The 17,274-nt window shown below is 35.3% G+C and overlaps 2 protein-coding genes across 2 annotated transcripts in view; one reads left to right on the plus strand and one right to left on the minus strand.

The window, feature by feature from the left end:
* LOC124643798 (fatty acyl-CoA reductase wat-like) overlaps window positions 1-4,392 on the plus strand; it is a 39,867-nt gene extending 35,475 nt beyond the window's left edge. Inside the window, exons 11-15 of the mRNA XM_047182893.1 lie at window positions 138-260; window positions 2,002-2,121; window positions 2,624-2,814; window positions 3,245-3,311; window positions 3,633-4,392. Of these exons, the coding sequence (XP_047038849.1) occupies window positions 138-260; window positions 2,002-2,121; window positions 2,624-2,814; window positions 3,245-3,311; window positions 3,633-3,738 (607 nt within the window). The 3' untranslated portion in view covers window positions 3,739-4,392. The remainder of the gene's footprint in view (window positions 1-137; window positions 261-2,001; window positions 2,122-2,623; window positions 2,815-3,244; window positions 3,312-3,632) is intronic.
* Window positions 4,393-5,470: 1,078 nt separating this feature from the next.
* On the minus strand, window positions 5,471-15,306 carry LOC124643765 (zinc transporter ZIP9). The gene is made up of 7 exons (XM_047182842.1): window positions 15,012-15,306; window positions 12,810-13,005; window positions 12,251-12,361; window positions 9,722-9,860; window positions 9,143-9,261; window positions 6,383-8,152; window positions 5,471-6,060 (listed from the first exon to the last, which is right to left on the minus strand). The coding sequence occupies exons 1-6, from the start codon at window positions 15,105-15,107 to the stop codon at window positions 7,932-7,934; spliced, it is 882 nt and encodes a 293-aa protein (XP_047038798.1). The 5' UTR covers window positions 15,108-15,306; the 3' UTR covers window positions 5,471-6,060; window positions 6,383-7,931.
* Between the last annotated feature and the right edge of the window lie 1,968 nt (window positions 15,307-17,274).

The following is a 17,274-nucleotide window of genomic DNA, read 5'->3' on the forward strand; positions in this document are numbered from 1 at the left end:
ACTGAAATAATGATTCAAATTGGACCAGTAGTTCCTGAGAATAAACCATTCAAGCAAATCCAGCTGAAATTGCTGGCAGAAGTCTGGTCCAAAATTAAACAAGATATGTTTTTGATAATCAAATATTTTAATTCCAGCCAAACATCACATATACCAATCTACAATTTCGTTTCCGGAGCACAAAAACCAATTACATGGGGAGATTTTATAGAACGCAACCGAAAGTACGGCATCGACAAACCTACAACAAAAGCTGTTTGGTAAGCAATATATTTCAGAATCTGTTTTTACCACCGACGCAAAAAGAGGGAAGTATCTGTCTATAGCATCGTAGCTTTTAAAAAGATGAACCGATTTGGATGCGGTTTTGATAGTGTAATATGCTGAAGTTGCAGTGATATTTCTTAGACATGTTTCATCAATATCGGTTCATGTTAAAGTTATATAAGCTGTTTTGGCATTTGTAGATATTTTAAACCTATGTACAGAGGCGGCGTTAGGCGTGGGCGACGTGGGCCACCGCCTACGGCCTCGCGATACAAGGGGCCTCGCGCCTCAAAAAATTTTAAAGCGAGAATAAAATAAAATAAAAGATATAAACAATTTTGTTGTGAAACATGTTTTCATAGTCTGGCAACATTTGCCGCCGACTAGAGTGCGGAGTATCCCAGGTTTTATTTGTTTACTTTCTTTACTTGGAAGCCAAGCAATCAAATCAAAATGGGATTGCTTGCGTTATATGGAAGTTTAACCTTGTAAAATGTCAAATAGACAAGCAAATTTGCTGCAGACGTCGAAGAAAAAAAAAGCGCTCACTTCGCTCGCGGTTTCTTCTTTATTTCTAATTTATTCTACGTTTACTTTTAGAGTTCTCAATTTAACAAAAAGTTGGAGCACCGAAGAATCACAGCTGACTGTCGATCCAGTCACGGTTTCTTTTAATCTGTGTTTAATTCCGCGTTTTTAAAAAATTCTCGAACAAACACTACTTTTATGTCCCAAAACTCAAAAATTTTCGCGCTCGCTACGCTCGCGGTTTTTTTTCCTTTACGCTTACATTTTTTATCACATATAGCTACTTTTAATGTCCCAATACTCACAAAAATTCGCGCTACCTTCGCTCGCGGCTTCTACACTTCACAGTTGCCTTTTATTATATATGTTTAGGACTTTTAGTGATCCAAAACTCAAAAATTTTCGGACTTGCTTCACTTTACAGTTGTTTTCATTATCAGTGTCAACATTTTTTAGTCTACCCTAGCAAAAAGGTAGCGTCGTTTTTAAGTCCTTTTATTAATAAGAAAATAACTTATAGTTTCCATATGAACTTTCTTATTTACGGTACTACTTTAAGTCCTAAAATTTTAATACATAGGCGCCAACACCAACAAAGAGTTATGTACGTTTGGGCTACATTTTAAGTAATTTTTGTTTTGAGTTCCAAAATATAACATAAAATTTCGCGCTCGCTTCGCTCGCGCAATTAGAACCTATGTACCCGTGGTTTGCATTTACCAACCAGTAATAGCTTATGTACGATTGGGCTACATTTTACGTAATTTTTGCTTTGACTTGTTAAATATAAAAAAACATTCGCGCTCGCTTCGCTCGCGCAATCGGTAACTACATGTGTCCCTGTTTTTCGTATGGGTTTGAATTGGAGTTGGAGGGCGCCGTAGAAATCTCGCCCAGGGCGCTGGTAGAGTTAAAACCGGCACTAAATAGAAACGTATAATTGTAGTATTCAATACTAGCTTCTGCCAGCGACTAATCTAATTTGTATTTTTATGAATAAAAACTTGGCAGTGTTAATTGTTTTGTTTGTTATTATTATTTTAAAGAATCTGTCTTCAGGTCGCCATAGAACAGGGCCTCGCGAAATCTGTCTTGCCCACATCAAATTTAGGTCTTGCCCCGCCACTGCCTATGTATAGACCGAAGCATAAATATCGTTGATAATGATGATGATGGTTTAAAATAAAACTTTGTTTTACGTTTCAGGTACTACGGTCTGAATCCTACAAACAACTATTACTTGTTCCTATTCTACAATTTCTTCTTGCACTACTTGCCTGCTCTGATGATTGACACTTATTGTGCTATTACGGGGAAGAGAAGGGCGTAAGTAGGCGATGTTTTAATTAAAACTCTTCTTACTCTAAGCGACTTTCTGCTAAATATAAACTGAAGTCTTTGTTATCAATGAACTCGGGCCTAAGTATAACGCTAAAAATGGTTTTAACAGATGGGAGCCGCCATGAAAATCAATCTCTATACAAAAAAGTCTGCTAAATAATGCGCGGAAAGTCTACCAAATATGAAGCGAGGGGCAACGCAGAAAAAAAAGCTCACTCGTGTATTTTCGATCACATTGTTACACAGTATTGACCAACATTAGCATAAGCTTGACGCGTATAAGTGGTGCTCTTATTCCTTGGGTAGATAAATATAAAATCCCAATTTTTTCAGTTATTTTTTTTTCAATCAAGGAAAAATTGTGAACAATACGCAACTTCCAAATTTCACAGATGGCGCTATTTAATCTTGTAGTACCAACTTCTCATCAATAGATGGCGCTAAACTCAATTATTGTTTTATGGTAATAAAATTCTTTTTTTTTCAGTATGATAAAACTATACAACAAAGTAATGAAGCTAGCCAACATTTTGTTCTACTTTTCCACTCAAGACTGGCAGTTTTCTGACTATAATGTCAGAAATATGTGGAAGAGTCTGTCAGATGAGGATCGCGTGGTATTCCCGTTTAGTATAGGAGAAATGTCTTGGGAGTACATGTGTGAAACCTTCTTAGTTGGTGAGTACCTAGACGAGGTGGTAGAAAATTGTGGGTTAATGGAAAAGTAGCATTTAAAAATAATATATTTTATGTGGTGGCAAAAAAATTGAGTCAGGGGAAAAGTTACATTTCATAATATTTAATGTATGTCTATAAATGTATTTTTAATGAAAACATTCTTCTTTCTCAGCGTCAGTTGCACAAAGCTACATTAAATCTATTGCTAACACTTTTTATCTTTTTGACAAAGAAAGAGTCAGCAATAGATTTAAAGAAGCTGTAACTATAATAGAGTTTTGTGCAACTGACGGTTAGCTACATACATTTTATGCAAGATATTCATTTGAGTAAGATTTATGTCACTGATGGTACTAAAAATTCATTCTGTTTTCTATGAATACCATGATATCCCGTGTCAAATAGACAGTAATTCTATGCCTTTTTGTAGGTCTTAGAGTGTACCTAATCAAGGACGACCTATCCTCATTACCTGAAGCCAGGAAGAAGTGGAATAAGTAAGTACCGAAATAGTTCCTGGACTAGTATCTACGTATTTTTTTTTAAATACCTAAGCTAAAATTGGCAAGAAATTCGTATCTAAATAAAAAGTACATAGGTAGGTAACACAGTTACTGAAGCATTTTGAATACAAAATAATAGTAAAATAAACTATTGTAAACAATTTTTTTTTATTACTTATCCATAGAGTTTCTTGTCGGGTCTTCTCCATGAGACCCACTCTTTGGGACGGTGCAACTGGCTTGACGTTTCTAATATAAGCCTATTTGAAATAGAAAAAAATACTAAGATTTTGAATGTATCTTTTTATTTTTCAGACTGTACTACCTGCACCAGATCCTGAAAGCTGTAACTTTAGGTCTAGTAATAAACTTAGCTTATTTTGTATTAAAACCTGTGTTAGCACTAATTTTTGGCCATTGAGATACATCTATTTATATTTAGGTCTAGATATTAAGTTAAAAGCTTAATGCATTAATGTATGCCATAATTATATATTTTGCACCTAGGTACCTAAACTTTAAACAAAAAACTCTGATTTGTTCAAAATCTGAGATACACATATGTTTTTGCTCAATGCTTAGAAACTAGAAATAAATGATTATTAGACTTAGGAATAAGCACTGAAATAAATAGTTTTAGGTAGATTAAAATTAAGGCTAGTTATAATTAAATTAGAACAAATAAAAAAAAGATAGACATAGATAAATACGACCATCTTGTTAATAAGCAAAGAGATTTTAGACAAAATAATGTTTTTTTACTAAAAAAACTGTAATTTCCAAATCAATTTGATTATATTTGGCGATTTTTTTTGTATATACATACTTTAACTATTAGATAGTATAGTACCTACGTACAAAAATATACAAGAAGTGGTCCAATTATTTGCAATGCAGTTTATTTCTTAAGGAAATGAAAACATCAACTTTCAATAAATTATAAAAAGGTTTTTCTACGAAATGTGAAGTGATATTTTGTAAGTAATTTTTAAAGTAATAAGTACTCTCATTATTTATAATTTATAGAATCTCAAATACAAAAAGGTGAATTGTAAAATAAATTTTTGAAAATAAACTTTTTTTTATTTAATTGCATCTGTTCTTTCTTTCTTTCGACAAATCGCAAGAATCACTTACGCCTTCTAAAATTAAGTAGTGTTATATTCTAAATCGAGAAGAGGAGTTATTAATTAATAAATAATAAACACGTTCCCGAATATTACGTTTATTATTTTCAAAACAGAAAACAGTAACTACATTTTATAAAAAGTCATCACCGCAGATGCACAAATAACCACCATAGACTGATATAACACCGATTAACTAGCTATCTAGTAATCTTCTATGCAACAAGAAGGAAGGTGAAGATTGAATAAAAAGTAATGCAATATTTATTACAAGCGTTTATTCATATTTACAAAATAAACACACCACAAATATACAAAAACAATATTATTTACATACAGACAACAATAAACATTGTACATTCTTATATAGTTATTATTTATTCAACGACATTGACATTCGAAATACATGTTTTTTTTCAATTTCATAAAACACCATTTTGTCTCTGGTACTTTTTGAATACCATTCTTATCACCTTATTTCACAGATAAAAAAGGTTTTGTCCATTTTTGTCAAAAAAAAAACTATTAAAACAAGAGAAATATAGACCAGAGTGCCTAGTGCGAGTTTTGCAAGTTAACTTTCTCGATGCGCAAATTATCATACAACTGATCATTTATTTATTTAAATAGTAAACGTCATAATCCGGACAAATGAATGAAGTTCTATATTCTAATCATGGCATGTAGCCTACGACTCTTTATTTCAGCCAAGTTATAATTACGTATCGAGCGCGTAAACTTACAAAGCTCAGAATCAGCACTCAGACAAAACGATTATTTTGTTAAAAGTTAAAAGAAGACTTTTTAGAGTTCACAAACATATACGGCACATCAAGCTACTACAATCTGCCTGCCGGGGCTGCGGGATTGTTTGAAAGAGTTACCGTGGCGCTAGTACATAAAAGGCGTACGACGGAACACGACGGTGTTTAGTCAGTAAGAGTCTGACACTCCCTCACCGCGCGTAACCCACAGCGGGAGGGGCCATTTGATGATTTTTGACGTCGTTAAAAAAAAACTACTATATTTAATTCATTTTCAACTTTATATCTAAAGTATAAGGTTCAATGTTGATTGTAAAAAAAATGCAGACTAGAGTAGATTAGCTTGATGCAGTTTCTCTATAATATTTGCTTCAAGTCCGAAAATGGTCCTTGACCTTGAAAAAAAATTATGAATTCCTTTTTTTTCTTAATACGTCGTTGGCACATGACTTTTACATCAATTAAGTCTAAAGTCTTTCAACAAGCAATTTTCAAAAATCTGATTTTTGCAATCTATGATATTTTTTTATTAAAACTGATCATTTTCTTTTGGGACATTCTGTATATGAGCCCAAATTATTTTTTAAATTACACAGCATTTTCTTATATTTCGTCTCTTAAAACAATATTGGCTTATTTTGTCGTTTTTCACATTTCTTATAGAAGTAAAAGAAACTAGATTTATGTAGAAAAATAACATATAAGTATTGCAAGAATAACCTGATTGATCCTATCAAGTATGTTTATCAACCTGAATTTTGTTCTAAATTAAACTAAAGCAGAAAAATAAAATATTTTAAAAACCTTAAAATCTTGAATACACAGCCTAAAATAATCTTCTATGTGTAGGTAAATTATATTTACTTATTATTTAAATTATTATACTATTTACCAGCCAGGATTCATCTGAATTTAATTCAAAATTAGCTGCAAAAACCAGGATTAAGAATACCAAATAGTCGGCCGATAGTTGCCCGATGTTTATTTTACGAAAATCGTGAATTAAATCATTTTTAGTCGGTCTGATACCAGCCGAATATTACCGTACCTTTTCATACTGACGTATGAGCCCAAACAAACTATCGGCCGACTAAAAGTGTGCAGTGAGCGCTTCCCGTAGGGACAACTCAGTGCACACGGGTAAAAAGTAGCTTAAAACCTTCCTTGATAAATAGCCTATTTATCATTGAAAGAATTTATATGTCTGTCCAGTAGTTCTTAAGATAAGCGCGTTCAAACAAACACACTTTTCAGCGTTATAACAATAGTAGACTTACGGGAATATTAGACAATTAAATAAAACTACTTTAACTGATTTTATCGCGGTTATATTAATATTGTTTAAGCCCGTCGTTTCGGATCCTTTACAAAGTTTAAAATCTGTAAAAGTAGTTTTATTTAAATGTCTTATATTCGCGTAAGTGTCAGAAATCAATAGTAGGTAGATTTATGCTTTTTTTTCAAAATTATTTTACTAAATACACACTAATTAGAAACTATACGCACAAATTTTGTCCGTTTCATAAGATCTGTTTATATTTTTAGTTTTTGGGGCATATAATTAAAATTTCACCATTTAAGAAACTGCATTTTCACACTAGTGCATATAGTCGCGCGTCAATTTTTTTACACTAGGCATAAAAAACTGTCATTTTTGGGTATCATTGTTCGTCATAGATAGTTGTCAATAGTTTTTTGTCGCGCAGAAAAACCACTAGTGTGAAAACGCTGTTATTGTAGAAAGAATTTGTCTTTTGATAGTTTGTAGGTACTTTAAATATTTTTTAATACTTATTTTATTGCTAAAAATGTTGATATTTTATTTTTCTAAATGTAATAATAACTATTGCTTGTCTTTTTATTTTAATTAAAAGTCGATTTTGAAAACATAAAAAAAATAATAGTAACACTTTTTTGATTCATACTCTATGGTAGTTTTCAAAATCTGTTCAAGTTTTTTTTTTTAAATAAGGCATTTTAAAAAATCGACTAACAATCCATAAAATAATTAATTTAAACACTTTAAATAGTAACCATTATTACACAATATACATACAAAAAATTCATCTACAATTTTCTATCACAAAAGCGAATTCACAAACAAATTTTGATGCAACACCGAGCTCGCAAAAAACTTATCTATACTTTATCCAAATTTCATCAAAATGATTTTCTTGGATCCTGGATTTTCTTTTCCTAGCTGATGACTAGATGGCGCTGACCTAGGTACGTGAATGCGAGGAACGGAACGTCATATCTTATCAACGTCATATAATTGTCAGGTCGTATAACGAAACGTTTTCATCATCAACAATTTAAAAAAAGGGCATAATAATAGTTTTAAAACTAAAAAACACGCTGGTCATGTATTGTCATCAGAATTCAGAGCGTGTGCAAAATTTCATCCTAATCGAAGACCGGGAAGTGGGTCAAGTTAAGATTCCAAGATTTTCTTACATACATAGTTACAATTGAAGCTAATATAAGCGTGTTAAAAAATGGAATAAAAGGACAAAAGAAGTCAGTGAGATTATTATCCGAATGTCCCGAGAGATTTGGAAAACTATTTTTCCAGAAATCTGAATTTGTTGTGTCTCGGCTCAAAAGGCTCGGTGCTAAGACACACTCACGTACTAGGTACAACGCCATCTAGTCACACACCTGAGAACTATATTTTTTTTATTTCTCAAAAAGAAAATACCCCATTATCGGCGCTTTACAAATCAGTGCTTATGACCCATTGTAAGTAAGAGTGGCATTAAAGCTCCTACAGTTAGAATGATCATCTCTGAAAGGAGTAGTCCCCCAAAACCTTTCTTTGGGGGAACCCCATCTTGCATGGGGAGTAGAGAATGGGTGTGGGATTGGGGATGGGTCAATTCTGGTAGTACATGGACTGTGGCGACGTATAAAAATGTGCCCGCTGAGAAGAGCATTGCTATTCCTGAAAAAAAAAATAAGAATTAAAATCATTATTTGCCTACCTTTTATTCTTTCGAACTTTATACAACAAAAATGAATTAACTCAATAGATATAGGCCATACACACATATTTGGAATAAGTCGACATAATGAAAAATGATTGACGACCGCTGTGGCGCAAAGGTCACCAAGCCGGACTGCCGAACCTGAGGTCCCGGGTTCGATTCCCGGTTCGGTCGATATTTGTGTGATGAGCTTGCTTGTTGGCCGTGGTCTGGGTGTTACTATATGTATTTATAAATATGTATATATGTAGCTATATGTAGTTTATCAGTTGTGTTAGCACCCATAACACAAGTTAATAAATAACTTACCATGGGGCTAACCGACCGTGTGTGAAAAGGTGTCGCGACATTATTTATTTATTTATCATGATGACACTAGTTTCAAGACTGGTGAAAGGTGGGGATGGGATCCATAGAAAATCCAGCAAAGCTTTCAAATCTGCCTCGTTATTTTTTTTGTTAGCTACTCTTAATTATGTATGTATTTGGTAAATTTTGAATATATGGATGACCTAACACATTTTTTGTAGCTGCTTGAGTAATAGGTACTTATGGGTAAGGTGCGTACAAGCCAACATGATTACATGTTTACTTGTTTTTTTTTAAACAAATTTATGTATATAATTTTGAGTGATATTTTTAATGTTTCGTATACGGTTCTTCAAACCATACAGACAGAATTGTGTTGCTGGGGAGTTTGTTCCACCACTTCTTCTTCCCAGCAAAAACACATAGGAAGTGGTGAAGGGCGGGCGTTTTGGGGGCTGTCTTTTGTAGATTTGACGTTCAAAAAGTGCTGATTTTCAGCCTACTTTAATAAATGACTTTTGATTTTGATTGTAATGTTTTAACTAAGCAAGACGAAAAAAACTTTTGTCAAAAATAATAAAGCGTATTTTAGCTTTTTTTATCTCATTTTTTGCGTAAAAATTAACAAAATATCTTACCTGTAGCATTAAAATCGCTCAAAGTCTGTTTGCTCTCATTGCCGATACCGAAATACGTGAGCAAAGCAAGCAGGGGGGCGGCACACGAGAATATCAGCAGATGCTTTCGTATCCTGTTCCTGAAATAACGAAGAAAAACTTATAAGAATAAAAGAAACTGACTGGTTTGTTTTTTTTTGCTAACAAGTTTATGCATTTGTTTTTAATAATTCGTTTTTTTTTTCTTCTTAAATACTGGATCGATTTTGATTTCTTATCAAAGTTCCATTCGCAGTGAAATATATTCTGAGCATAAGTCAGTATATGCAATTTTTGTGGTGGCAAATTGTCATATGACCTCTCCCGCTGTGGGTGCAGGGTGAGGGAGTGTCAGACTGACTCTTACTGACTACAACCCACCATGTTCCTTCTGGATCCCACAGCCACAGAGTAGGTATATGTAACTTGCTCCAATGGGAGACTTACCTCATGAGCCCAAAGTGAAGAGAGAATATGATCAGATGTCTTAAGCAGCTGGTACCTCCTGCAGAAAACCTGTTTTTGTGGTGTCTTCCTCTCTAGTGAAGACTAAGGACTTACCTCTCAAGTCCAGCGTGAAGGAGGAAAGTCACCAGTCCGAAAGCAGCTGGTGCCTTATGTAGCATGATAGCCAGGAACACTATCAGCTCCACATCGGCGTGAGAGGTAGTTGCAGCCGCGCCCAAAGCTATACCGTCCGCTGGAAGTTAAGATAGTCATGTTTTCTATACTAATATTATGAAGGCGAAAGGTTGTTAGCGCAAGTGGGTGAACGGATTTTGATGAAACTTGGCAGTAATCCAGCTGATACATCAGAATAACAAATGGGCTGGTTTTTATTCGGGCTTTATATTTTTATAATGGACCCTGATTAAAATTATTGTTATTAAAATTTCGAGACTTGCGCACCACCCTGGCTTCCCGCATCTCGTGGAAATGACTACCCGCAGCCGGATAAACTTTAGCCTTAAGGTCATGGCACATTATAGCGGCACCGCAACAGCACGGCGTCGCCGCAAATTTAGACTACGGCTAGCTGCAAGCGCGCTAACTACGCGTTGTCCCCAAGGTGCCAGCTCGCCATGTCCCTTAGGGTCAAGGCACAGTATAGCGGCACCGCAACAGCACGGCTCCACACCAGCATTTAAGTTGTCATTCAATTTAGATTAAATCGTGTATATTATAATATATTTCGTAATGTCAATATGAAAAAACCAACGGCGAGCAGTCAGCGCGCTTGCCGCTACCACACAACTCGGTTCGCAGCCCGCGTGCTGCAAGCGAGCGGACCTCATGCGTACAGCGCGCCGACGGCATGCTCATTACGCGCCGACTCCGAGTCGGCAGCGAAACAACGTCATTACGTCATGTTCAATCATAACTGTCTTAAAATAATATTGAGTTTGCGGTGACAGCAAGCTTACACCTCGCGGCCGGCGCGCGGCCGGGGCGCGGACGGCGCGCGGGCGGCGAGCTTGCACTTTGCGGACAATGCGTAGTTAGCGCGCTGGCAGCTAGCCGTAGTTTTAATTCGAGGCGACGCCGTGCTGTTGCGGTGCCGCTATAATGTGCCATGACATTTAGTCAGTCGGGGATAAATTGATTTTTATTCATTATTGCACATAAATACAGACAGGGGCCCGATTCTCCTAAGTTAATATTGTCAAAATAGAATAGAAATCGAATCGAATATGATCGCAATAGCAGTTTTAACCATATCGGGCATTCTGCTACTAATAAAAGACCAATCGTATTCGATTGACATTTGATTGGTGTGCGATTGGTCTGCTATTTTGGTGATTTTGGTCTTTACGGTAGTTTGCTGTACAATCATTTTGCAATCGTAAATCATTTGCAGACAAAATGATTCATTATTGAATGACAGAAAAGGATAAAAATGTTTATTTCAAAGAAAAAATAGCGGAATGCCACATACGCTTCAATCGTAATCGAGTCGGGATTGGACCTCAGTCGAATCGAGTCGAACGTGAATCGTATGACGCTTAAGTAAAATTAGGAGAATCGGGGCCCAGATTACGTACAACGAAAAGCTTAAACCAACAAGAATTTTTCAAATCGTTTAGTCATTTCAAACCCCACAAAATAAAACTAAAATATTTATTCCTCTTCATAATATTACGTGTAGATATAAGATAAAATAACGTGCCAAACTCAGAATAAAATATCTTGCACCAACACGCCTATTACAAAACGATTCGTGCCGATATTAGACTCTCTTATCAGTTACATGTAATACGTTAATTTACTAATCAGCGTTAACTCATAACAATACATATATATGCTTAGTTTTCTATGTATATTTAGTTCCGGTATATTGCAACATTTTAGCTGTAGATTAAAATTAAATATGGACTTTAATACTAAGGAAATAGGGTTGAAATTACAATGCGGTTGAAATATTGAGTTTGATAAGTCATATTAGTTCAAAATGTATATTGATTGATGATTTTAGCAAGTATGTTGGGGTCGGATTTTAGTGTAATAAAATGGAGTTACTGCCTATTATTATTATTTTGCACACACAAATTAATATGTTTTTGTCCAATGCAAAGTGCTTTGTGAAAGTTTCTTAACGGTTTGTGGGTAAGCGATTTCTGCTTGAATCAGAAATCGAACCCGAGACCGCACTGCACTTATTTTACACTTCTAAAATCAGTAGGCTTTCATATGATCCACCTACTCCGAGCCTTTTACCCAAATATGTTAGGGTATGCTTCCAGTCTAACCGGATGTAGCTGAGTACCAGTGCTTTACAAGAAGCGACTGCCCTATCTGACCTCCTCAACCCAGTTACCCGGGCAACCCGAAACCCCTTGGTTAGACTGGTGTCCGACTTACTGGCTTCTGACTACCTGTAAGGATGTTCAATGACAGCCGGGACCTACAGTTTAACGTCATTTAGGTGAAGTATAGGCTTTCATATGATAAACTATTATATTTACACACAGCTGTTACTCAATAAGAAAATTTAAATCGATTCTCATGAGAAAATCCATCAGAGAGACAGTTACTTTAGTATACCTACATGTTATAAGTAAGGATTTACAAAATAAATATTATGAAACAAACCTGCAGCATGCACAACTAGACCCACAGTGGCTGTGACATTCTTCTCAACGGGATTGCTTTGATCATTATACCTTGATGACATTTGGTCTACCAGCAGCATAAACACAAATCCTGAAACAAAGATTAACATTGAGAGCCAATTTCATTGACAATATAAACATCAGTTTTCTGGAAACAGTATTTTATTACGAATTATTTAACAAAAACTGCCTTTTAATAGGTCGTTCGTGAACCCGGGCCTTCATCACCACCAGACTTTTTACTGTCCCAATTCTGGGCACAGGTCTCGTCTCACGCGGAAAATGATTGGGCGTTAATTCTAAGTTATAAATATATCAATTCACCACACTTCACGCGACTTTATAGTCCAGGTTTACTCAAGATGTTTTCCTTCAACTTTTAATAAACCATGTGTCTAAGATATACTTAGAAAGTACATACAAACTTAGAAAAGTTACATTGGTACTTGCCCGACCTGGAATTGAACCCACGCACTAATAAGTGAGAGATGGGGGCCACCACAACTCAGGAACTTAAGAGAACTATATTTTAAACTCACCTAAAACAAGTGATATGCCAATAACAGAGTGTAAATCATCATCATGGCTCGGCGGTTCCGCAGTAAAGTCTTTTGTAACCACTGTAGGATTTGATCGCTCACTGAACAGAGATCGGACGCCTTCCGGAATGATCACTGCTAGGGCTGTGCCTACTAGGAGGCCGGCACCAAATACTGTGACTTTTTGGAGCTTGTCCTAGAAACAAATATGTTAACCTTACTATTAAGTGCCAAAACACTGCACTGTGACATAGTGCATAGTGGAGTGTTACTAACATAGATTAAAGTTGTTATATGCTAACATTTTTTTATAATAGAATATATAAGTATGTTAGTCTTTAAGGTTTCTATGGGCCAATGCAGCCTGAAAATAAAGGTATTTGATTTGATTATTCCTTGTATATTTTTGATGTACCAAATAAATAAAATACATACTTTGCAAGTAAATGTTTATCAATTACAATAATCATTGAACGTTGAAAACATCAAAATATTACTTTGTATTACATTATTACAAAGATAAGATCACATCTGATCATATCTGATGTGAACTTAAATTAAAATACATACAGAAATGATTTTACAAAACAAATAATAAAATAGAGCACATTCATTCAATATTTTGATATCCATTTATTTCTTTATTTAAAACTAATAAATAAATTATATGCCCATTACAGATAAAAGAAAATACTATCCAATTATAAAAAAAAAAATAGGCAGAACGAATTAAAGTAACATTGTCTTTGCAATAATATTGCAAAAGAAATAAATTATAAATTTAAAAAAACCCCCGACCCAAAAAAAGTACTCAATTAAACCCTATAAAAAGCAAAAAATAACTTTAAACACTACGTAAGTACCAACTAAAGCATGTCAGACTAAACAAAATTTTGTCGTGTCGGGGGACCGCTCTAATTTATTAGCCTAACGTTAGAAGTAATTACATACTACTACATTATATATACTACTTTTAACTTTGTATATAATTGTGTTTAGATACGTGTTTTTTATACGAGTGTTGTAATTAGGTAGGTATCATTTGATTTATGTAAGTATTTTTAAAGGTAAAAAGCGGTCCCCCGACACGTCAAAATTTTGTTTAGTCTGACATGCTTTAGTTGGTACTTACGTAGTGTTTAAAGTTATTTTTTGCTTTTTATAGGGTTTAATTGAGTACTTTTTTTGGGTCGGGGGTTTTTTTAAATTTATAATTTAATTTTATTTCATGCTTTTTGAAGGAGCTCCTTAATTTTTCCTTCCTTCATTTAATTTCTTTTATTTTAAGATGGGGTCGCTATATGCGATCACGGCCAAAGGAAGCTGTTTAACAATCCTCATGACAAACTGGCTCTGGGAGAATTGCACAGATTAAGAATCAATAAAGATTAACTTTTGTCATTCTAGATTTTCAGCAAAAATATAAATCGGTTTATCCGTTTCATTCCGGCATTCCAGGGTTTGATCCGTCACATCCCATTTCCAGCATCAGGTTCTCGTCAATTACAATCATGAAGAGAACTAGTCAAGACAAATTCAACGAGCCCAAACTCGATGCGTTTACTAAAAGGCAGTTCAGGGTTACGTCTCCTATCTTCGTGCCCTAACAGCAGACCAGCTCAGCGGTTCCAGAAGACATTAGTGTTTCAAATTTCAGATCCCACATATGCTTGCAAGTAAACTGAGCGTGTAACATTCCTATCACACCTATCAAACGAGCTGATGACCTTGAAGACCTGAACCGATTTCCACCAAACATAGCTAAGAACATTCCCGAATGACATTCCTTTCAAACAAAAAAAACCGCATTACAATCGGATCATCCGTTTGGGAGCTACGATGCCACATACACACACACACACACACACACACACACACACACACACACACACAGACACGTCAAACTTATAACACCCCGTCGTTTTTGCGTCGGGGGTTAAAAAGTTTAAAACATTTCAACAGAGTACAGACTTGCAGCAATTTCTATTTCATAGCCTTTGTGAAACATTAAATTGCTTTGAAAATTATTCATGTAGCAAATGGCTAGCCAATTAATAAAGTTTATCATGTTTCCAATGTACACACAAGGTTTTCGTATCACAAAAATCTATGTGAATTAGACCAAAACGCACTCGACAGATGGTCAACAATTTTTCGTAATTTTTACGAGAAAAACTGTTTTAATATCAATTTTGGGCTTACCTCGGACATGCTCACGTTCAAGGGTATACTTCCAGCTACATAGGACCCTACTAGCATCACCAGAGCCAGTAAAATCAGTACCCAAGTCCCATCCATTCTGCTGACTACTTTTTGTTAATTTTCAACAAAAATGCACTGTTAACAAGGAACGTATGACTTGAAAGCTGTACTCCTTTATTATCGCATGTTTAATTTACATGGTCCGGTTGATTAATAGTATCGTAAACTGATAATTTCATTTAAATTATTGTTTCGACATCACAATCGACTGTATTGAGCTCTTTTGACAACACGACAATTTGAGCTTTTTTTTGTTTTATTTATTTATTCGTGCGCGTTCGAGCACTAGGCTTTTAGCTATTGGATACGTTATATCGTAGTATTGTTTAATCTGTGTGCTTAAAACTTATACAACGGGGAATAAGGGGGAATAGACGACGGAGTACATAAAATAATATTTGTTATGGAACATAAGGCTCTACATGAGGTAGTCAATAGGGATTGTTAGGATGTGCTAGCTAAGGAGGTATGCTAAGAGAGAGTACATAAGGGGAGAACATAAGTAAGTTAGTATATAATAGCAATGACGTATCTGTAACAGCCTTTTTATCGTCCCACTGCTGGGCACAAGCCTGCTCTCACACGGATTGACGGACAAGGATTGAGCATTCATCACCACGCTTGCTCGCAATGACGTAGGTATAGTTCTATAATATTATTGCATAATAGAGTATATGTGGGAGTACCGAGAATAGATGAAGGTAAGGTAAGGAGAAACATAAGGGGAAGTACATAGGCGAGTAGGTGAAGGGGAGTTTAAGGTGGAATATAAGGAAATTTATAGAAGGAGTACATATTATGTAGGTATATTACGTTATTATGCTAGGGGAACTAGAGTGTAACGTCAAAGGTAAATTAGGGTTGTAGGGCATGTATGGTACCCGGTAGATTCACCAGCAAATTAATGAGTACCTATAGTCAGCCATTTATTGTAGTTGTGCGATAAGGTTTTAGTTAGGTACTTACTCATTATATTGTGACTGTTTTGAAGGCACTAATACTAACCAAAAGAAATTGAAATGTTTAACCGAGAATGAATATTAATATTTTTTCCTTATCGTCATGACTTGTAAAGTACCTACAATAAAAGTTAAATAAAATTAGTCATTAAGGAAACTGTTCAAAGTTCAAAGGAAAACTGATACCTATGTAATTAAGTAATTGATTTGGCATCGAGTGTCACGGATTCGATTCAATTTTTGTGTGTTTTATGTAAAGACGTTTTTATAAATAGAAAGAAAAAAAAAACTTTTTACAAAAAATAAAACCGACTCCCAAAAAGACTGAAAACCAAACAAAAAACTATTCTTAGGTGCATCGGCCTAGAAGTCAGTGTCTACTGGATGTTCCTGACCTGAGTTTACACGCCACCGACTTCTAGGCCGATGCACCTAAGAATAATTTTTTTGCTTTTCAGTGTTTTTGGGAGTCGGTTTTATTTTTTTGTAATAATACTCCTCCTTTTTGGGAAGTCTGTTAAAAATATATAATAATGAAATAGTGAAGAAACGATTTCTAGCAGCCGGATAAAAAGTAGCCTTTGTCTATTCTCAAGCTGTAGTTAAACCTAGGAGGAGGTCGGGTAGGGTACCTACATAAAAGGCCTACGACGGAACACGACGGTTTTTAGTCAGTAAGAGTTTGACACTCCCTCACCGCTGCTAGCCCACAGCGGAAGGGATCATTTGATAATTTTTAACGTCGTTAAAAAAAGGGGTCTGAGGGGCTCATGGCTAAGCTATCAACTGAGTGGCTTAACTACAGCTGCACGGGTCGAATGATCATTAGGTTAAGCAGTAAGATTTCAGAAGCCAGAAACTCTGACAACCAATATTACCACCAAGGGGTAGGTACTGGGATGCCTAGGTAACTCAATTGAGGTCAGATAGGCAGCCGCTTCTTGTGGCACACTGGTAGTCAGCTGCATCCAATTAGACTGGGGCCCGATTCTCCCTAGTTAATAATGTCAAAATCGAATAGAAATCGAATCGCAATATGATCGCAATAGCAGTTTTAACCATATCGGGCATTCTGCTACTAATATAAGATCAATCATATTCCAACGACATTCGATTGGTTCACGATTGGTCTGCTATTTTGGTGATTTTGGTCTATACGGTAGTTTGCTCTACAATCATATTGCAATAGTTACTCATTTGCAGGCAACAATCATATTGCAATAGTTACTCATTTGCAGGCAAAA

Source organism: Helicoverpa zea, chromosome 28, assembly GCF_022581195.2.
Source record: "Helicoverpa zea isolate HzStark_Cry1AcR chromosome 28, ilHelZeax1.1, whole genome shotgun sequence".
NCBI lineage: Eukaryota > Metazoa > Arthropoda > Insecta > Lepidoptera > Noctuidae > Helicoverpa > Helicoverpa zea.